We start from the raw sequence: 23,819 nt of genomic DNA, 5'->3' as shown, positions 1-23,819 counted from the left end.
CCTGGTTTTGCTATGACACTCTACTTACATAAGATGTAACCATTGGGGCAACAGTGAAGGATACATGAGACCTCTCTGTACTATCTCTTAAAACTTCCTGTAGATCTGTAATTTTTTCAAAATGAAAAGATAAATATAAATATATAAATATAAATATAAATATAAATATAAATATAAATATAAATATAAATATAAATATATTATGCCAGTTTGCACTGCTGCAGGATTACTCCAGGCTGCCACATTCCCTCCCCTTGGATGGATCCCCTACATGCACTGGAGCTTACTAGTTCAACAGTTGTCTTGGAAACTTTCATTCAGTCATGCAGGCTTTCACATTGCCATTCTAGTGTCTCTTGGTTTCAGGAGAGTCTGGCAGCCACATTCTCATGGATCTGACAGAGGTAAATCAACACCCTCAACTTCATCTAGAAGCATGACTTCAGAAATGTAGAAAAATCTTTTCACTCTTCTACAGTTCTCATTTGGGTGGAAGATAGTTACTGCTGTGGTAAATTCAAGTTATTATGTAAGAATTAGGAAGCCACAGCCCAATATAGGAAGGAAATGTGATGTGGTAGAGAAAACACTGGCTTAAGTGCTAGAGGCCTAAGTTAACTGTTTGTGCCACCTTGGCCGAGTCACTTTTCCTCAGGTGTCTCCTCTGTTAAATGTGGTGATTTAACTAGGTAATTTGTGATGTGTCTCCCTGCTATAAAATACCACTGCTCTCAAAGCACTACCAGAGAAAGAAGATCTAATTTTCTGAGAAAATTCTTATTACCTCAAAACCTTGAAAGGCAGAAAACCAGTTCTAGAACGTATCCTACATTTAACCATAAGTCCCTGTCACCATTATTTTAAGGGAAATTATGACAACCAGTTTGAACAAGTCCCAAATGAAAGGGAAACTTTTCAGGAAGTATTGTAGGAAGAAAATGACAAAACTTTCCAAGGCACAATGCCTACTACATCTTCAGTTTAATACGACCCTTTGCTCAAGATAAAATTGTTCCTTGGGAGGAATAAAAATGTGTTCTGTTATTTGGACTTATCTTCCCTATTCATTTAATTCATTCACATATTCACTCTGGTGACAGCTCAGGGCAACTGGAAAAGGGGTTGTACTGGCATTGGCAACAATTAAAGCAAAGACATTTCCTGTGCCTGCATCTTCTGGGGCCACTCCTGCTGTTGCAGTGAAAGAATTTTTTTTCAGTCAAGGAAGGAAGCAAAAGATCCTAGGCCTATGAATGAGCTGAAGACATTTCTCCAGAGGAATCAATGAAAGAAAATAAAGGGTCATTTGGGTCCAAATTGACATTTTGGAATAAAAAGACAGAATCTCTGGCAACTAACATTGGAGTTTTTGTTTTATGGGGCATTTCTTTCCTCTCTGTTTTATTTGTGACTATTTGAGAAAAAGATTCTTTCTGGCAACTTTTTTTTTTTTTTTTTACTGACTAATATATCTAGTTTCATATGACCTAAATAATTTAGAATAAAAGGATATGAGAACTGGAAGAAAATTTAGAGATTACCTACACCAACTCCTCATTCCATGGCTCAGTAAGTTGAAGCCCAAAAACATTAAAAGCAGCCTCCAACATCAAAGAGCTGGCAAATGGCATAGCTGGACTAGAACTCTGCCTCTTGAGTGTTCTCTCTGCTCTATCGTGAGACCACCCTCATCCCTCTCAGGTTGGAAAAATAATTCTACAGAGCTTGAAAATCAGAGCCTCCAAAGATACTACCTGCATTTGGGAACTTAACTTCTGACACCTAAATTATTTAGGAACGTTCTGTTTGATGACTCCCAATCCTTGTCAAATTGTTCACTTTAATTCGTGTGTGATTCTAACTGAATGGACTCAGAACATACTCTACCCCATTTTTAATGGGCAATCTTCTATGGCACACATTTATTGAAAGTTTGTATATGTCAACCACTAGCCTAAGTACTTTATATTGAATATCTCATTTAATCATCACAACCCCATGAGTTAGGTAGTATTACTCCCATTTTCAAATGAGAAAACTGAGACTTGGAGAAGTTAGTAAACTGGTTCAAGGCCACACATTTAATCCAGGTTAATCTGATTCCAACATGCAAGCTTAACCAATATGATTCTCAGAGCTACAGACTTCTTAACTACTTAATTACTTAGATAATTAAGATAATTATCTAAGATAATTAAGTTTTAAAACTTTATGCCAATTTTTTCTTTATCAATAAAAACTAGACTCCTTAATCCAATATTCAGTTTAAGAAGTAAGTGGACTTCGGGCAAAAGTATCCTACTACCAACAATTCAAACAATGTTCATTACCTTAGAGGGAACCTACCAAGAACAGCATCATCAGATTGAGGCTTTCTGGGCTTTTAACCAGCTTTTGATTCTGCGGACTGAAACCAATTATGAACCAAATTACATGAGCTCAATAGAGACACCTAGGTTTTTAATGTTTGCCCCACTGCAAGAATTAAGGTAGTCAAAAATAGTCTCCTCAGAACTAAGTGAGCAATCTTATGCTTTTTTCTGCATTTCTGACCCATTATTTTTAATTTCTACTTTTAGGGATTTAAAAGTGCTTGCACATGAACTGGTTGCATTGTACCCTACAATAAAGAAGAGGGGTGAGCATCTTTACCTGATCCACTATCTATGTAGAGACAGACTAGTGCAGTGAGCCAGCCATTCACCAGCTGTGTGCCTTGGATATGAGAACTGGAACTCATCTCTCTACATTTGTTCATCTACAAAACAAAGTTAATAATTATACCTACCTCACAGGGCTGTTATGAGGATTAAATGAGGTATTTCTCATCAAACACTCAGAACAATACTCAGTGAACATAACCTTTTCTTATCGTGGGGATGGCAGAAGTAGTGGTTATTATTATTAAAATGATCACAAAATGGGAGCAACAATACCTACATAATCATGGTATTTAATAATTGTGAAAAAGAACAGTTCTGAATTAACTATTCTAAACTAAAATTATTAATTTTGCTGCATTCCCCCAAATTAAACTTGTTCATATCAATTTTTGACATTCCTATATCTCGTAGATAATTCACCCTGGTGGGTTCCTCAGAGACCCCATACAATAAAATCTACTGAAATATTCTTAAGGTTTTCTTATGGTTGCAAAAAATCATCAGGAACACCTTCTTTGAAAATTCTGCATATCACAACTATATTATTCATGCATTATGATGTGGAACTATGCACACTAAAGCTTAAGTACATGCTGAAGCTGGTCCAGCTGCTTTTTAAGTAAAATTGCAACTTGCCTGCAGGTATCCCTACTGTCTATCTCAGTGCTGAGGCAAAACGTCTTTCTTCTAGATAAGAGCCCACCTTCGGGCCACAGTTTTTTCAAGAGACTAGCGATTTTACCATTTGCTTAACAAAAGACCCATTGTATAATGGTGAAGCGCATACTCATTACAGCTCAGAAGATCTATGTTTAGATCCTGCCACCGAGCATCTGTATGACTTTGTGAGGCATTTAACCTCAGTAAGCTGCACTTTCCTCATCTGCAAAATGGGAATAATAATGGTATCTTCCCTACTGGGCTGCATGGGAGGACTAAAGAAGATAATGTATATAAAGTGCTTAGTATTCAACAACAATAACAAGTAGCCACTATTACTACTCTAGGGAAGCACTCAAGCAGCAACAGAAAGTGAGTGTTTCTACTACTCACCTCCTACCAAAGCCTGGGTGAGAGAAGTGATATTTACAGAAGAGGAGCCTCTAAGCTGGGTCCTGTAAAAATACATCCCTGAATAAAGTAGAACCACTAGAAGATGAGATACTTGCATTTAGTTAATTTATCTCCCTAAAGCATTATAAACAACACTACAGAGTGGAAGAAAAATGGGCACCAGAATCAAGCAAGGTCTAAATCTCAATTCCAGGTTTACTTCTTACTATCTATGTGACCTTGAGGAAGTAATACAAACTTTGAGGCTGTTTCCTTATCATTAAATGGGTATAATGGTACCTTTCATAGATAGTTGCAAGAATGAAATGTTTATGAGGGTTAAATAAAAGAAGTCACTCAGAGTCCCTACCAGAATGCCAGACATATAACAGGAACTCAACAAATGTTAGCCCCCTTGCAAATGCACATTTATGCTATTGCACAGCTATAAAATTTTGTTGAGAACATTGTCCTCAATTATTCTTATTGTCCCTTATCTAAAGCATCAAGTGAAACAACCCTTTCAGAATACAATCCTAGTAAAATCTTTACTTCTCCTTGTATGTTTTTCCTTTTCTGATAAGAAATGTGTAACTGATTGTGTGTCTCTTTTTTTCTTGGCTGCCAGGAAGCTCAGAGACAAATGAAATTCCACTCTAGGAACAATATCGGTCCTAGTGGTTCTGCATACTGTGTGTTCTTCCTGATTTTGATTTCTATATGCACCCATATCTTATTTTTACAGACACCTCAAATCTTTTGTAGAATATGAGAAAGCTATTAACTAGCTAACTAATTCAGCTCCAGGGGAAGATACTAATTTAAGTACTATGAAAAGAACACCAGACTTGGGAGGTTCGAGTACTCACTATTTCTCACACATGTCCCCTCCCCTTAGGCAATTCATTTCACCTTTCAGATCTGTACTTTCTCTTGTAAAGTAGAAATAATAATCTCTAAAGACCTCTCAGAAACATTTTTGTACATCAGTTTGCTTTGTAACCTGTCAAGTGCTACATAAAGGTCATGAATTATTATTTTTATAATCAGAGAAGAGGTGAATGTTCAAACAAGTGAAGGTGTGCACATACACACAGACTATGGTGCAGCACTGAGGACCCCTGCAGGTAAACACAGAAGATGTGGAGTGATGGGGCCCGAAGTAGCCACCATGCTAGACTCTCTAGAAAGCTCTAGCAGGACTCCCTGGAAGAGAAAAGGATGATGGAAATGAATGCAAACCTTCAAGGGACAATCCCAACTCAGTAAGTACCTCAAGCCAGTTTGTTGTTTGGCCTTTAATCTAAACTGATTTACTTAGAAGACAACACAAATGAGACCATGGTTTGTTCCCCAATAAGCCTGCGAATGTCATCCCTCACTCTGACCAGATCCATCCCAAGAACAGGTTGTGGGTAACAAACTTATAATGTGGGAATCCAACATATCTCCCTAATCCCCTATCAATGACAGTGGATACATCACATCAACTGATACATCCAAAAGTACTCATATACTATTAATGCGATTCAGAGAGGGGGATTTTTTAAGCTAAATTTGGGCTAGAACCAAGCAGCTCTGAGTAATAAGGAGGGTAGGTGTTTCTCCATTTTAAAATAATCCCGAATATACATAGAACTCAATCAATTATACAGTAAAAAATACAAATGACCCAATTAAAAAATGGGCAAAGGAGCTGAATAGACATTTTTCAAAGGAAGACATACAAATGGCCAATAGATACATGCAAAAATGCTCAACATCACTAGTCATCAGGGAAATGCAAATTAAAACCACACTGAGATACCACCTCACTCCAGTTAGACTGGCTATGATCAAAAAGACAGTGAATAACAAATGCTGGCGAGGGTGTGGAGAGAAGGGAACACTACTGCACTGTTGGTGGGACTGTAAATTAGTACAACCACTATGGAAAACAATATGGAAGTTTCTCAAACAATTACAGACAGATCTTCCATATGATCCAGCAACCCCTCTTCTGGGTATATATCCAGAGGAATGGAAATCATCATGTTGAAGAGATACCTGCACTCCCATGTTCATTGCAGCTCTGTTTACAATAGCCAAGATATGGAACCAACCTAAATGTCCATCGATGGATGATTGGATAAGGAAACCGTGGTATATATACACTATGGAATACTACTCTGCCATGAAAAAGAATGAAATACTCCTATTTGCAACAACATGGATGAACCCGGAGAAACTTATGCTGACTGAAATAAGCAAAGCACAGAGGGATAAATACCGCATATGCTCCCTCATATGTGGGAGCTAAGAGAGAAAGGAAGGCAGGAATGAAAGACCATGGTAGTGCCGTGGACTTACAGAGGGAGGGAACATTCCTAGGGCTGCATAGTCGGGGGGGGAGATAATTGGGGAGGACAAGGGGTACAAAAGTAATTTCTGGTAAGGGGTATGCCCCCAGTATGAATCTGTACCTCACATCATGGGCAGGAGGGGTGACAATTAGCTTTGTATCTCATGAATATTCTTAATAAAAAATAAATTAATTAAATTTTTAAAAATAAATAGAATAATTTGCTGATTTTATTCCTGGAGTTCAAATGTTCTCACAGAATCTCTAAGTCTTTTATTCCAAAACCCATCTCCCTCACTAACAATTTAGTGCAGCAGCTGCCTGCCCACGGAGGAGAGAAAAAAGGAAATTGCTGGTATGTTGGAAAGAAATGAGGTAGGAGCTGGAATCAAAAGTCAGAGGTTCCAATCCCAGCTCCACTCCTTGCTAATGTGTGAATGTGATCGAGTCACTTAATGATAAAAACTAATATATGCTGAGCCTTGTTATTTGCCAGTGCCCTTGGAAGGCATTATAACTTGCTTAATCCTCCCCACAACCCAGAGATAAATATTGCTCTCACCTTATTTTATAGATTACAAGAACTGAGACTTAAAACAGTCAAGTAACTTGGCCACCATCAAAAAGCTCGTAAGGCATACTGGGAGCTGAACTCAAACTATGATTCCAAGCCCATGGTGTTCATCACTGTATAATACTGCTTTTGTAAATCTTGCTTTCTTTACTTGTAAAATAAGGGAACATTAATACTGGCATTAGATGTCTCACATGGTTGTTATGAGGATCAAATGTAATCATGGAGGCAACAGCCTTCATTAAATCCAAAGTACTACACAAATGTTACATGTTCATGCTCAAGTCCACACACGTTTCCTGACACCAACTACTTGCTAGGCAAGGACAAGCAATGTAATATGCTGAAAAGAAGTTACGTCTACATATTCTGAAGTCAGAAAAGAAACAACAAAAAAAGACTTCTAAGAGACATCTGTGAAAATGAGTGAGTGCCATAATAAGAGCAGCCAGGCCAAGCTGATGAGCAACGGGAAAAGCCCGTTCTGAATCTGCCCATGCCCGTCAGCAAGATACAACTGTCACCTAAACTGCTGGAATTTCAAATACAGTAAAAGCTATTATACTGCTATGCTCATCCATTTCCAAGGCAACACACTTTCAAAGGAGTTTTCTCTAGGATTCAGTTGACTTCAGACCAATCAAGTGGAAAACAACTATTCATAGCTATAATCTTCTAATTTTGAATGCACCAAGCTCTGGAGAAATGAATAATGAAATCCTCCAGGATTTGATTGCACCCTATCAAATGCTCCTCATTTAGCCCAACCACTCCAGTATTTCAGCTTCATGATATGGTATAAAAAGATCCAGACCAAAAGTCCTAAGACCTTGTCCTAATCTTGATTCTTCCAACACAGGATGTGTGATCTCAGGCAAATTGCTTAGCCTATGGGAACCTCTGATTTGTATTTCTAAAACAGGAATAATGTTTGCTCTAGTTGCATCAAGGGTTATAGAACAATTAGGATACTGTGCACGAAAGCCTCTACGTGTTATATAATAAGAATAAAACACAAAAAGTAAAACTGTTTTACAACATATAGTCATTGCAGCTTAGTCAACTCCCTGAATGCCCTTTGAACTGTGCACAAAGCACCCAGGGAAAACTTTCAATATCATCCAAAATAATTGATAGAAAAATACAACTTGGAGCAAAGAGGGAGAAAGCAAAGTGTGAAAACATGAAAAATGCTCTGAAAAATATATTTTGTTACAGTCAACGAGGCCCTCCGGACCTTTCCTGATTTCTTTTTAGGGGAAACACATTTCCTGATCACAGACTTCAAAAGCACAGTGAACAGAAATACACTTGTGTACTTAGTACATAAAGGTTTCAAAATTCTTCTGGCTAAACAAAATTTCCCCTTTGCATCAGAAATCCTTCCTTGCCCTGGCTATGATAGAGTAAACTGATAAACCAAAACCAAGGTATAAATCACCATGGTAGATACGCTTCCATGCTCTGGTGATACATGTAAAGTCATTCTGGAAGGAAGTCATTGAGTAAGCAGAAGCAGGGCTGAGGTTTTGTGTCCTCTTGACCCTGTCATTTGATCCTCCTTCTCTTCCTTACAACATGTGAGCCACAGATAGAAGAGGCCCATGTATTATTTAAAGTCAATGCTACCAAAATATTCACCCAGAATGGTTTGCCTCTCCACCCTTCTATACTTCTAAATTATAGAATTGGTATCATCAAGGAATTATTTTGACTGCCAATAGAGTATTACATCAAAATAGACAAAATCACGGAGCCATTAGAAAAGGTAGGAATTTACCTCTTGTGCCAAAACCATAAGCTTTTGCAGAGATTCACTAGTGATTCAAAAACAAATGCTTTATTTAACACATTGATATGGGAGGAAGCAATATTTGCAATAAAGAAGGTTATAGCATGTAGGCAGAAGTTGGGGGTGGTTCAACAGGTAAACAGTGTTGAGAAAAAAACATGAAGTTAGTAAGCATAATGTTCCATTAAAACTCAGGTTAAAAATGGGTGCTATTACTTACTGTGTGCCTTATATATAGATGTACTATTATCATACATTTGGCATTCGGTATACCTAATGATTCACCTGAAACTGGTACCTTTTATTTTCTCAAATACTAGTCAAAGGCAATGGAATTACTTTCCAGACTGAACTTTTCCCACTGAGGCCCCCCCATGCTAGGTCAGTGCTGATGGCTTGTCATAGATATGCATGCTCCTGCTCACCATGCTTCCCACTGGCCCAGGGCCCAGTTTCATGTCCTTTTTTTCTTTTTTACCTGCAGTGTTCTTCTCTACAGCCTTCACAAATTTTTTCTTTCTCATCCTTCAGATCTCAACCCAAGCATTTCATTCTAAAGAAGCCTTCCCAATCTCACTAACTTGATCAATCCCACCTAATACCAAACTTTATAGCACCCTGAGCCACAACTCTATCATAGGACTTACCACAGGTACAATTTAAACATTTATTTGTATGGGTATTTGATTAGCATCTTTCCCAACCAGACTATAAGCTCCCTAAGGGTAGAAAGTGTTTTTAATTTTGCTCACTGTCATAACACCAACATCTGGGACTGTACTTGGTGCACAGCAGACCTTCAATAACATTTTGGATGAAGGAATGGATGGATGAATGAGGCATCTCATCCTTCCTGACACTGGTTTGGTCCTGGGGCTTACTCCCTAGCATTCTAGGTACTGGATCAATTTTTCTGGCTTCGTTTGTTCAGCAGGGCTAAGGACATCCTAGAGCAGAGAAGCTGAGTGACTGACCAAAGTCACTCGAAACCAAAATATTTTCAAAACATGCCTCTAAGAAGCAACCAAGTTGACAGACCAAATTTCAAAACTTTAAAATTCATAAATTATGAATAAACAAATGTATGAATGATAGATAGGCAGGTTTTAACATAAAATAAACAGGCTGATATTTCACCCAGAAAGGAAAATTATCTGTCCATAGTAAAGTCTGGCCACACTATCCGTTTCATGTAGTCAGCTGCAGCTATTTTAGTTACAGTTTGTTTTATTTACTTTTTCCAATAGTAAATGTAATTTCTTGGAAAATCAGCAGTAAGAAGACACACAGTACAACTTCTGATTCTAAACTAAGATTTCTGGATTAATCATGGAGGACTTCAAGGGAGAAAAGAAAAGCCTCCTTCATCTATTTTGCCTAAGTTCTTTATCACTCTACCGTGCAATATAACTAAACAAAGAATCAAAATTGACAATACAAATTGAATTTAGATGCATATAATGTCTTCCAAATTCCATTCACTCTAGCATGAAGCTGTGAAAAAGCCTAATGCACGCTTTTTTTATAATCGCTGTAGTACAATGGTTAAGAGCCTTTGCTTACAGTCAGAAAGACCCAGGCCTGCATCTTGGCAATGCCACCGGCCATCCATGTAATGTTGGGTAAATCACTCACTTCTGTGAGCTTCAGTGCCCTCAACCCCCAAAAGGAGGTCAATAACCTCAGGGGAGTTTTGGAGTTTTTAGTGTTTGTTTTTTGACCACTTTATTGAGGTATGATTGCCATAAAAAAGCTGTACATATTTAATGTATATGACTTGATGAGTTTCAAGGTAAGTATATACCCATGAAATATCACCACAATCTATGCCATAAACCTGTTCATCATCTCCAAAAGTTTCCTCTTGCCCTCTTTATTACTTTTGAGTGTGTGTGTGAAAAGAACACTTCATATATCTCCCCTTTAGCAAATTTTTAAGTATATAATACAGTATTGAATGAAACTTTCTGGGTGCTGTTTTTGCTTCAGATAGTAAAAAGTTATCTTTTTATACTCAATAATAGGAAACTCTGGTGGTGGACTGTTGATAATCTGTCCAATTGTTAAAAGTTTGGCAGTTCTGAGATGATCACACATGTATAGAGAAATTGTGTCTGTATCACACTACTGAATAATAGTGAGTCATTGGTTCCTCAAACAGAGACTGTTTTAAATGATTTTTCACCAAACTGAATAAATCTGTCATTTATTAATTACTAATGAAGACACACATATACTGGAAGTGAAGGGATGGAAAAAAATATTCCATACACATAGAAAACAGAAGCAAGCAGGAGTAGTTATACTTATAGCAAATAAAGCAGTCTTTAAATCAAAATCTGTACTAAGAGACAAGGGAGGGCATTATATAATGATAAAGGGATCAATACAGGAAGAGGATATAACAAATATAAATATATATGCACCCAATACTATCTGGTTGCTCTGGAGCTGGGACTATGAAACCCTCCTGCAGTAGGAGCTGCAAGCCTCTGTGGTGAGGATGGGGGTTAGTGTGGGCCCTCTGCCTACCTTTTCCCCCTGCAAGGGAAAGTCTTTGCTGTTCTAATCCCAGTACTGGAAATGTGGCAGCTCAGACTGTGTGCCTCCCTCCTCTTTCTGCTGTTATTTTGGGCTTTCATGCTCCACAGGGATCTCACCAGTCTCCTGCTGCACTCCTGTGCTCTCCCAGATGCTCCCAACAATAGCTAGCGATTAGTTGTTCTGGTGCTTTTTTGTGAGAAGTACGATCCCCAGGCACCTCTAGTCCACCATCTTGCCCTGCCTCCTCATTCTTTTTTCTCAGAGTTTTGATGAGGAAAACTAAGATCATATTTCTTAGCTATGTGACATGGTACTTAGACCACAGCTTGTCTTCAATAAATATTATTATTATTATCAGCAACATTTTATCAATGAAATTCAAGTCACCTTATACGCAGATTACTACCTCTCATAACCCTCTTTTATAGAGAGGGAAAAGACAGACAGATATATAAATAGACCAACTTAGCAAATGTAAGAGGTTACTTAGGCTTACCAGTAACATGACAAAGTTAAGAGATGTCAGGTCTTATTTCCGGGAAGTAAAAACACATGATAATTCTTTACTATTTATATAGTAAATAATGAAACTAAAATATTCATTCACAATATCCATTAGAAAATGTGTGTCAGCCACCTATCCCTTTCTTTCACGAATCAGTACGTTTCTCCCAAGCACTAGGCAGTACACGTAAGCTTACATCTCGGTGGTCGGGACTAAGTCACGTGGCCACCCCCACCCACAAAGGAACCTGAGAAATCAAAGTTTTTAGCTGGCACATCACTGTCATGAACAAAATTGAAGTTCTGAGGGTGGTAAGGAAGAAGAGAATGGATATTAAGCAGACGACTATCCAAAGTCTCCTCAAATGGCCTTTCGTGGTCAGTTTGGGAACAGAAAGAAAACAACCATATTCTTTCCTTCAAAAGGAGGAGGGATGTTTTGGTAGAAGCACCTGAGAATCACCACCTGTGCCGGTCAATTCCTGGGTGAAGGAGCAACGAAATACAACCAGCTCCTCACCCTCCCTCCCCCACTCTCACGTACTCCTGCTCTCCAAGGCTCAACTCAAGCACTGTCTCCTCTGTGAGGCCTTCTCCAACTGCCCCCACCAAACTTAGGCACTTTCTTTTATGCTCTCATAACACCTTGTATATAACTTCCCTATAGCAATTTTTACATTCTCTTAAACTTATCTGATTTGTATCATTTTCTCCACCAAACTGTCAGTTTTTATGAAATTTTCATCTCTGCAGCCCCAGTGCCCAGGACTGCCTTAAAAGGTGCTTCATAAACATTTCTTGGATTGGATCAAAATGGGTTGAACTGGAATGAACTGAATTGGCTTGCACTGCACTGAATTCAAGGCTCAAAGATCTGGCTACATCTCTTTTCCCATCCTGTTACTGTGGCTAACAGGGTGCCTGCCCCAGCACCGTGAGGGATGATGACAAGTTTACAAGCTTACAGTTCATACAAATAGATCATGTCTCAATGAGATCATGCATTAGCTTGGCTTTCTGGCCAAAAAGGAGGGTTAAAAAGCAGTTGCATTAGCTTATTTTCTCTCAGGGAAACCATGGAGAAAGGAGTAAAAGTCACTGTTTACCAAACAAAAGGCTGAGAAGATATTTTTCCATTTAAGAAGATGACAAATTAGTGAAAGTGACAAAAATAAATAAAAACTTGCCACATACTCAAAAAGTTGCACAATTGCCTAAACGTCAAACGATAATTGTAAGTATGTTGGCATTTGGCACAGAGTTCAGGATTTCAAGGAAGGAAGCTACTCTTTTATGAACACTAAACAGAAATGTCACAAGCAGCTTTTGATTAAACTATGATTGTCACAGTATATAGGAATGAACTAACATACGGTATTTTTAAAATAAACTACAAACCACATCCAGTGGTTTCAATTAAAGAATGATTCGTTGCTTACAAAAATTCCCCTAGACCCAGCTGTCTTCCAAAAAAGTCCCATTGCCTCACTCTGAATTTCCACTGTCATCAGGAAGATTACCAAGGGGACAGCCTTGGATTTGGTGTGGCCACTCAGGGTAGCATCTTTGTAAAAAGTGAATACCTTAGTCCAGCTTTGTCTTGTAGCTGAACAAAGGCTCAGAGTAATCTATAAGGAATATAACTGAATTGCAGAGTTAAATTAAATGACCTGCTAGAAGACTAGAGAATATTTTTAAAGAATTTTGAGAAAGCTAAGGCTACTTATCATATGGTGTGCTGGAATGTTAAAAACAAAACAGAATGGGTATTAAGAAAAGGACTAGCATGCCTATAAGACAAGGCCCAAGTTCCTTACAGGAGGGACATCTTATAGAGATGATTCTAAAACCAATACAAAGAGGTTATGCAGATATAAGAATGAAGGGAAGCTAGTTAGAGAATCACTGTAATCATCTGATAATCATTGCAAAAAAACTATCCCTAAGAAACTAAAGATCAGGAAAGTAAAGGCCACTCAAAACTGGTCTAAGGAGAGAATGTAGAGATTGGGTCCTGTTAAGTTCGGGGCTCTATTTTGAGGGTAAGATGTTAGCCCTTGCCACTCATCCAGTGATTTTTCTCTTCTTCAATCCCATTGTTTTCTTGATAGTTAGGGTCCTTCTATTTCCTCTCCTTCCTTTCTCAGAACATGTCATCTCTCTCTCTCTTCTTACTTTCAGGATCATCCCTGCACTTGCTCACTCTATTCTCCAAGACTGGCTTTAACACAGATCTCAGTGACATTTTTTAAACTCAATTGTTATTTAAGGATAAATATGTTCTCCAGGTTAGTTTTTCTTCTTGTACATTGCCCTTGATTGATTTCCTTTTCATCTAAACTTGTATGAGCCTTTCATTAAATTAAAGGTTCCCCACTCCCACTCAATCGTTAAAGACAGCACATTCTCCCCACATACTAAACAAGGAAAGCATCTCTGCCACTTCTGCTCGTATACAAAAATACAAAAAGAAGACCTTAAATTTATCCCATTATAGTCACGGCTTAAACGTTTTTACAAATGTTAGAATCATAAAAATAATAGGATAAAAGGAGCTTAAAGAGAATGTAGCATAGACAGATTTCCAAGTCAGTTTCATGAGGGGAAAACAACAAAAAACAAAAAACTATAAACCTTCCAAGTTTGGTTTGAGCATGCAAACAATAGCTGTGAAAGGTTCCCTCAACCCATGCTACCATACTTTTCAAAAACTTTGGTTAGCATTTGATTTAACTGAAGTGGCCACTTACCTATCTTCAGTTCTTCTTAACCAGAGTATCTTTTGTTCAAAATCTATATTTAGGAATTGGAGGACCAAGGGAGAGTATTAGCTGTGTCTGTGTATGGACATTAAAAAAAGACAAAAAAAAACCCAAAATCGTTTTGAAGTGTTCTGCCCATTTGCTTGTTTGGTTGGTTGGTTGGGTGGTTGGTTTGTGGCATTCAGCAGTTTCACAAGAAGCAACAGAGTACAATTAGACAAAGAATTGACCTAGGATTTTACCGTTGCTCATGCATGTTTTCGGGATATTACGTGAATCTGCAGTGAATTTCCCATTATAGAAATTGTTATTCCCATGCCTTGGTGACAGAAATTTCCCTATTTTCTGATGAAAACAACTTCAGTTTTGAACAAACGCAGCTAGCTATATGGCCCATGTGTTTATTGTAAATTTGCGTCCAGAGTCATATTTTTCATTACATTTAAATTATTTCTTCCCAAAGCCTCATAAATGAAGCAAAATCAATTAAACATAATTTCTTTCTCTTAAGGGTTCTGTGGCAAAATTTTGGCAACTGACAAAAGATAGTTTTAATACAAATTGCTGGATCACAATACCACCACCACCAGAAGAAGTGGCTCTAATTAAGGGTATCAAGCGCATCACACTTTTTTAAAAATTAGAATTCTACTTCATTGGCAACAGCAAAAGAATAGAAAATTCCAGAGATGTTCTTAATTCAGAATCATTAAATCATAGCTCTAATGATACTATTGGAGAGAGGGCACACACCTGAATGAAAAAAGAAAGTCAACACTTGAAGTATCCCAGATCCAAGTACCAGAATGTGTAATGTAGATAATACCTGCTGCAGGAGTTCAAAAACTGGGAAAGTCATTACTATTTGTTACAAACAAACTTAAAGAGGCTTTGCTGAGACAGAGTAAACTGTAATTTTCATTAAACAATGTAAGATACTGAAAGTCATAGAGAAAATTCCATTATGTTGTCAATTTATTCTTAAATATCTAGGGATCTCATGTTAGGAACCTCCTTTAAGTAATGAGGAGGGTTTGGGGAGGGTTTTTTTTTTTTTAATTGTTTGGTCGGTTGGTGGTTTTACAATTTGGAAGCGACTAGATGGAACTGATATCTTAGATGTCTGGAAGCCTTGTCTGAAATAATTTCCTTCTATTTCAGGGAAGAACCTAAAGGCTGAAAACCCAAATAAGAAGATATTGTCTTAGGAATTCAAAGGAAGAGGCAAACACAAGAGAGACTTTGGAGAAAAACCCAATAGGACCTAGTGAGTGACTGGCAATGGAAGAAAAAGAACAAAGAAGAATCAAGGATAATTGAGATTTTGATTCCATAGGTAATGAGGAAAATGGGGACTGCTTGCACACAACACCTCTACAGAAGTGTGATAACAAGTCATGTTAAGACTCCCATCCAAGGGAAAGTTATTAAAAGAACCTAACATTCCTGACTCCAAACTGTGGTCATGGAAGAATTCCAGAGAACTTATTTATAGAATATACCTATGGTCCCTCACCCCAACTACTTCTGCACCAACAGTTCGTACTCATAAAGCTCTGAATTTTCCTCATTACCTATGGAATCAAAATCTCAATTTAAATCCTGGTAATAAGCTCTTATGCCCTTTAAGAATTATTGCCTTCTATATGAAAAATTTCCTAAACAGGATACCATTTCAAGATCATTGCCAATATCTTTCATTCTTTCAGTGCATTTGAATTATACACACACACACTAACACATGCTTACAAATAAACTCACACACTCAATCTCCCTGCCTTGTCAATGTGAACCCAAACCACAGGATATGTCCTGCCTTCCACTTAGGTAGTAATGCCTATGACATACAGTCATCTATAATCCATTCACTTCATTAATGTATATTTCACATATCAAATTCCACAAACTGTTCTGGTTTTCCCCCATTTTCCACCCAAAGTCACAATCTCTTTTTAGCCCTGAGCACCCCAGCATCTGGAATACACTAGAACCCTCTGAGGCCTCCTGAACTCATGAGTCACTATAAATAGCAACAACATCAACTCTCCCATGACACATGTAAACACTATTCATAACATCTCATGGCATGATAAAACGGAATAACTATTGGAATAGAATAGCCAGTGGCTACAGAAATGAATAGTGTAAGAACTGCCATTTGGAGGGCACTTCAGGGTGACTTCAAGAGAGCTGCATTTCAGAAATTCAAGTCTCCCTAAGAGATTTATATAGTTAACTAGCTAAAGAAGGCAGAAGCAACATGACACAGTCCCCCTATATTCATCAGAGGAATAAACAACAATTATTTGTACCACACAAAACACAAAACTGTTGTGCCAACCCAGTGCCACCAAAAACACAAGCATGCCAAACATCTTCCCTTTCTGCACAACACTTCAAATTGCTGCCTTGTTCCACCCAACAGCCCTTCTTAACCAGATTAATTTCACTAAGAAATACAAAAAAAAGGACCAGAAATAGATCTTTCTTATGAAAGAGAGAACAGCCTCTTTGACTGCAGGGTCCCAGAGGAACTGGGGATTCCAACTATTGACTAAATTCAAGGACACACTTGGTAAGTTAGCCACTTGCTAGTGGCAGTATTCTGCACAAAAGGGCAGAATGATAGGTATCACTTCTGCTCCCTTGTAATCCCTGTGTACTTGGTCCTTTAACCTGCCAGCCAACATCCAGACTGACACCGATTGGCAAGACAAGAGACAGAATTTAGGTTGGTTCTCCCAAATATGCCACTGGGAGCCAGGAGCCAAACTGACAGCTAAAGCAAAGGAATACCTAGTAAAAATTTGTGGCAGAAAAGGCCAGAGAAACTTAAAGAATAGTGATTATTGTTCATAAGGTATTAATCTTTACAAAGTTTTTGCCTGAAGCTTTTGCCATTACCTGTATACAATGGACAGGAAAAGATGAGTTTGAAGAAGGTATTCAGAGTACCTCAAAATAATAATTGCTAACCATTATTACTAACCAGATGCAGTGCTCAGTTGATATTCAGAACACCATGATTAAGTTCTATCATTATCTTCCTTTTACAGATGAGGAAATTGGAGCACAAAGTGGTTAAGTAAATAGCCAAGATTATACTGCTGGTATGAGCTGGGATTCCAGCTCAAGTAATCTGGCTTGAATATGTGCTCTTAACTGCTCTGATATGCTCCTTTCCAGTAAGATTACATCACTACTACAAGTGCCCCTTCTGAAAAGGCAAACTTGAAGTTTTCATTATTTTTTGATATAAAAAGCTTTTGTTCTCAAATATAAAGTACTTCCTCCTACATATATAAAGTGGAAAATAGAGAAGAGGATAAAAGAGACAGTATAGCTCTTTTGGGTTGTTTTGTTTTGCTTTGTAAACAGGGATAGATCTACCTCATTTCACACATTCTAAAGATGCCCTTCTCTCTCGTACATTGATTTTTAAGATATGCCAATGGCATATTGAAAATTAAAGAAATCTTACTTCATGATATCAAAATTAAGGGTTTTGCCGAAAACATTTTTAAAAAATCTAGAAACAGTAGAAACGTACCAAGAAGTATGAGGTCAGGTTCGGGGAGGGCACAGGGGTGTGCACTGGGAAAAGGGAAGTCAAATGACAAAACACCAAATATTCTTGGCTCTTATGAAAAGCTACTCTTTCATTCACCCGGAAGCACCAAACAAAAGCAACTGCCCATTTCTCTGTTTCAATTTCCTGAATATAACTGGATCACCAACTGGCATCCATTGTCCCAGGCTCACAGAACAATGTTCAGTAGCATAAATCTGCCAGTCCTGGTACACATCCAAAGAGCTAAAAACAAGACTGAATGAGTGTCTGGATACACATACCTAGCACTATGATTCTACAACAAGCAAGTCCTGTGTGTGAGAGGCAGTTAGCACCTCCAAGCACTGATGCATGCTCAAGCTTGATAAGACATACATTACACATCAGATCGATATGCTGAACAGGATGTTCTGTTCGTAGCTGTGTTTCCTAACATCTTACACCTCTTCAGACTGCAGTCGCAAAGTGGCCTGTGATGCCCCCATAAATATCCCAGGACACTAACAGGATGGGACGTGCAGAGGCCAAAACCATATAGGGAAGGAAGCCGTGCTGTTTCCAGAGCCAAGCTCAGCCAGGACCACCTTCCCGCCCACTTTGTGGGCAACCCTCAGAGGATGGCAGATGCTAACTTAGGGGGGGAAAAAAAGGGAGTATGGTGGAGGAGGCAAAAGAATTATTTTTAAGAGACAGCACAGTCTAACTCTTCTCTCCACCACCCACTCCACACCACGTCCTCACTCCCTTGTCTCTCCTCCTGCTTGTTCCTACATTTCGCTTTTCCTCCCCTGCCTCTCTCCCCGTGGCCCAGTGTGCCACACTCTCACATACGCTGCCTTCTCTGTGTCCCCAGCTGGGACACCAGCTCTGACGTCACACTGGGAATAGCAGCTGTGCAAGGACGTGGAGCGGCTGCCGAGCTCAGAGGGGGATGTGAAGTTAGCCAGCTTCCTCCTCACAGCTGCAAGTGCAGGAATCAAACACACACTCACTTTGTAGAAACCCTGTCTCGACACCAAAGCCATGAAGAAAATAAAAACCATCTCTGTTATAAACTAAATGAAATGATGGTTATAACCATCTCTGTTATAAACACATTAATTATATCATCTTCCTGATGTTCCTAAATACTGGAAGTTACCTGGCTTATTTCTTCTCATAAATACCCTTCACTATTCAATTCCATGCCTCTCTCATGCGGCTCCTGAAGTGGAGCCACCTGAGTCCTGGGTGGCATAGTGAGCATTTTTAAGTGCACAAGATGAATCCATGTGCCCTGTGGATCAATTTCTCCTGTTACCTGTAGGTAACAAGCAATTCCACACACTCAGGAGCCATTTACCCAGACCAAAATACCACTTTGGCAAGAGCAGAAATAATGAGGTACTTTCCAAAGTGGGATAATTAAAAGTTAGGACCAGATTTTATGTGGCAAGGGAGAAAGGCAGGGCAGGGAAATATAAAGATGAGTGCAAGGCTTAAAAACAAGAAAATACACTAGATCTTTATCTACAATGTGAGAAATATTTAGGCCAATAAAAGCAATGCCTATGTTTTCCTGTGTAGTAAACCACTCATTCAATTACTCCATGATAAGCATGTATTAAGCACATACTATGTGCCAGACATTGTGCTAGGTGCCAGAGATAATACAGTGAACAAGACAAACCTGATCCCTGCTCTCATGGAACTTACAGTCTAGCATCAGCTCAGGACAAAACTGTAGGCTCACAAACTCAAGTTAAAACACGTATTATGAAGGAGACAATAAGAAGCTGTAAAGGAATAACACAGGACAACCTGCATTAGATAGTGTAGTAAGGAAAAACCTCTCTGAAAAGGTAAAATTTAAAAGCTGGAATATAAAGGAAGAGAAAAGCTAACTAGGACAAGAATGAGGTGACCATTTGAGGAAAACAGACTTGCATGTGCAAAGGCCCTGAGGAAGAAAAGATTTTGGCACCAAGGGACTAAAACTTCAGTGGATTGGAGTAAAATGAACAAGGAGAGAATGGCACAGCACAGGACTGGAGAGAGACTGTGGGCCACGATGCCCAACTGAGATTTTATGCCCAAATAGATTTTATTCTAAGGGCAATTTCCTCCAGCAGAGGAAAGACATAACCCAATTCACATTTTATGATTATCCATGTTGTCTCTGTATGAAGAAAGACTTGAAAAGCAGAAGCTGCTGCAGTTATCTAAGCAAGAGATGATTCACTGGACCAAAATGTTGCAGCAAAACTGAAAAAAAAGGAAACAGATTTAGACGTAATTTAGAAGTCGAACCAACAGAAGTCTTTAAAGGAATGCATATAAAGGTGAGAGCAAGGAAAGAATCAAAGATGACTCTCATCAAGTTCGTATTTATATGTGGACTTGGGGTGTTTTTTTCCAGAAGTTATAAACATCACCTGATGCACTGCCAGGCACTTGTGGGAATCTTGTCTATGGAACATGATATGTCTACAGACACAAGTAATTCAAACACCCTAGATCAAGAATAACAGAAACTATATGTGGCTGCTCTTGAAAGACAATAATGGTACACTAGGCAAATGTTTCAGTAAGTGAGGTTTTCCATAAGAATTTTATTGTCATGTTGGTGCCAGAGCCCCATGGCTTTCCCAGAATCATGGGGTTAAATGTCTTTCTACATTTGGGTGCAGCCATTCTTACTTTTAAACAGAATTGCACCAGATAACCAACTACCAATCCATCATAAGCAGCAGAGAAAATATGGTAATTTCTAAAAGGACCATCATGTCAAATTGGATGATTCACATTGATGAGAAAGGCATATTACTGTACACATTGCTGACCAACAGGAAGAAAAAAATAACTAACTATAAAATGGAAATTTTAAAATAATTTCCTTATGATCATTGAACAGTTTGGTCCTTAACAACTGTCTCTCCATAGGATCCCTTCAGAAACCCAGAATTCAGCATAATGCAGTATCTCCCTAGGAGGAGACCTCTGAGGGGAAAGAGAATGAATTGCCTTGTTTCCTTTACATGCTGTACTCAAACTGGTCCCCTAATGCCACAGAAAGCAACAGTATTCCATGGTTGATACACATGCAGCCTCAGCATCTCTCCGATGTGTTCATTCTTTATTACCTATCCAAGTGTTAGTGCCACTGTTTCCACTACCCTTCCTAAAAAGCTATACAAAATTATCATCTCAAAATCCCTTGGCCTATTTGTCTAGGTGAGCATCTCTTTCCTTTTTAATATTTATAGTGATGATACACTCTTGTTCTTAAATTGCAGAATGAGAGATGAGTTATAAGAAAGACACAGAGTAAGAAAAAGAGAGAGAGAGATCACATGCACACTGGGGAGAGCACCTCATTGATACTGGCTCAGGACTTGCCAAAACATGGCAAATCGAGATAAACATAGTAATTTATTTGGAAAGGGATGTTATCTTTTGCTCCTCCAGACTATTATCTGTGATCTTTTTTATGCATATTTCAAGAACTCTGCTGGAAACAGATTCCATTATTTTAGTCAATATGTGAAGAAACCCTTCAGAAAAGCTCTCCTACATTCCAATGAAAAGTACATGACTTAGTCTCCTGCCCTTTTGTCCCTTCTAAATCTTACATTTATTCCAACACCATTTAATTGCAATTTCATGGTCCATCTCCAAACTCCCCTCTAACCTCTTATCTTTAATTCAGTGGTCCATCTGTCTTGCTCCTTGCAGCATGGTACTTGTCTAGCTTCCTAAGCCACCTGCTCGGTTCCAATGGTGAGACTATAAACGATTCACATCACTGCACCTCACACCCTCTTAAGTTTAACTCTGTAAATTCACTTTTCAACATCCCTGAGCTGTTCATTCTAACTTGGCCTGTCATCACCTGCAATGACTGAACTTGATCTTGATCTGTGCCACCCATAATGCATTTTATTGCAGGGTCCGTATTTCTGCAACTGTAGCAAAGAGATGACGAATGTACAGAGCTCTGCCAACATGACAAGCTGTCACCGTGTAACTCCTGTTGGGGAATCTCCCAAAACTGGCATGTGTTTCTCCCGCAAGTATTCATTCTCACTTCAGCCACAAGGCTGCCTGTGCAGCCAAATATTCTCACATTAAAAGAAACAAAAAGCAACATAAACACGCACCTAAACACACAGTCCACCCTATCCCTTAAATCCAAGGGTGTTATTTGACCTCCTTCTATTCTGTCCTTGATAACACTTTTATCCAAAGTATGATATCTAATCTGTCCTACGCTTCAAGAACTGTGTCACTCTACATTCTTCCCTGACTTACAGGATGTTTTTCCATGACTCTTTTCAATCACTGGCCTGGCCCCAACCTGGTTAAACGTCATCTATAACGCCATCATATGGAAAGATATATAAATATATATGCATACGCTTTCACCTTGACCTACTGTCTCAGTAAAACTTACTTCTAAGCAGAAACAATCCAAAAAGTTATTTAAGAGTCTTCCAGTTACTGTTGATTACTATAGTTAAATGCCATCTCTAACCCTCTGCCCATTTCACTCATCAAAATGTAGAATACACAACTATGCCTAAACTTTGTCATATCTCTTCTGATCAACTCAGAATCTTATCAGAAGACCTCCTAGATCAACCTACCGGTACAAGGGAAGCATCTCCATACACATTATCCCAGTACAAGGTGCCCCTCCCCAGTAGCCATAAGACTGTAAAAAGTGTCTTTCCCGAGTATGTGGGAGTGAGGCAGAGAGAGGCACCAACACTCAGAGAGTACTCACTGAGAGGTTTTAGGATACTGCTGCCGGATTCATCTGCGTTTTCCACATCTGATTTGTCAGAATAGTTCTCAGAGATTCTCTCCTTTTCCTTCTTTTCTTTGTGCCCTGTCTTTCTCTTGTGACGCCTCCTTCTCCTGTAGCTCTTTGGCACATGGACCCCGATGTAGATGGTGTGGTGGCCTGAGGAAGGAACACAAATCACCAGTCACGTCAAATCACATTCTCCACTGCATATAAATGGCACAACTTCCACAGGTCAGAAGAAAACGTCTATGAATTCAACATCACCATTCCACATTGGACAAACTCAAACAGGGAAAATAAAACTTCCTTTCAATTTTCAGTTAACTATAGTATAACTCAACCTGTGGGCTGGCACCAGGATTCTCTGAGGGTATACTCCAGTCTGTGCAGACACAAAACTTTTTTGGGAAAACCAAAGAATACCAAACTGGAAATCAGAAATCCTTGATTCTGGTCATACCTCTGCCATCAATTTGCTATATAACCTTGAGCATGTCCCTTAATCCCTCTGGGCCTCAACCTCATCATTTATATAATGAGAAGCTTAAATTGGGTAATCCCTAGAGGCCCTTCCAGTCCTAACCTTCCATGAGCCTATGATTATACTGAAGAGGAGAAAGAGCTATTGGAGCTGCAAAAATAAAGGTCTAACTCTAAGTTCAAAAAGCCATTTTGCTGGGGATAAGGTTTTACATTAAAACTTTTCTTTTACTCGATCATCAGAATAAAGACATAGAACGGGACAAACTAAGAAAAATAAGACATACTTGGAGAGAAGATTTTTAGAAATACTCAAATATTCACACTAGGAAACAGCTAAAATGAATGTCAGCTACAGTGTCATTCTCATTTTTCTTTTTTCATTTCTGAAAGTTTCTAAAAACTGGTTGTTGCAATGATAAAAATAAATTCGGCTCAGCAAAAATTGCCTTGAAGAGAAGGGCATGAGGAAAAAGATTGTGAAATGCTTTCAGTTCTCTAGATGGAAGGAGCTGCAAAACTGACAAGTGGTATTATTTTTACAAAATCTGAGAAGACAAAAAAAAGGAACCCAAACTTTCACATTTTTATTAATTGGAAACTTACTTTCACTTTATAGGCACATAACTTCTAAACATAGGAACCACCATTACAGAAAAAAATACGAACACTGTTTTTTTGTGCTGCAAATTAGATTAGATTATCTCATCTATGGGTTTCATTTCCTGTTTCTGGAATCATTCCTT

The 23,819-nt window shown here is 38.6% G+C and overlaps 1 protein-coding gene across 2 annotated transcripts in view; it reads right to left on the bottom strand.

Annotated features, from left to right (window-relative positions):
• SLC4A4 (solute carrier family 4 member 4) overlaps positions 1 to 23,819 on the bottom strand; it is a 355,627-nt gene that overhangs the window by 266,580 nt on the left and 65,228 nt on the right. For both annotated transcript variants that reach the window (XM_063107589.1, XM_063107590.1), the window contains exon 3: positions 22,570 to 22,749. In XM_063107589.1, coding sequence (XP_062963659.1) covers positions 22,570 to 22,749 — 180 coding nt within the window. The remainder of the gene's footprint in view (positions 1 to 22,569; positions 22,750 to 23,819) is intronic.

This window comes from Cynocephalus volans, chromosome 9, assembly GCF_027409185.1.
Source record: "Cynocephalus volans isolate mCynVol1 chromosome 9, mCynVol1.pri, whole genome shotgun sequence".
Taxonomy (NCBI): domain Eukaryota; kingdom Metazoa; phylum Chordata; class Mammalia; order Dermoptera; family Cynocephalidae; genus Cynocephalus; species Cynocephalus volans.
This window is presented reverse-complemented; position numbering and strand designations above follow the sequence as displayed.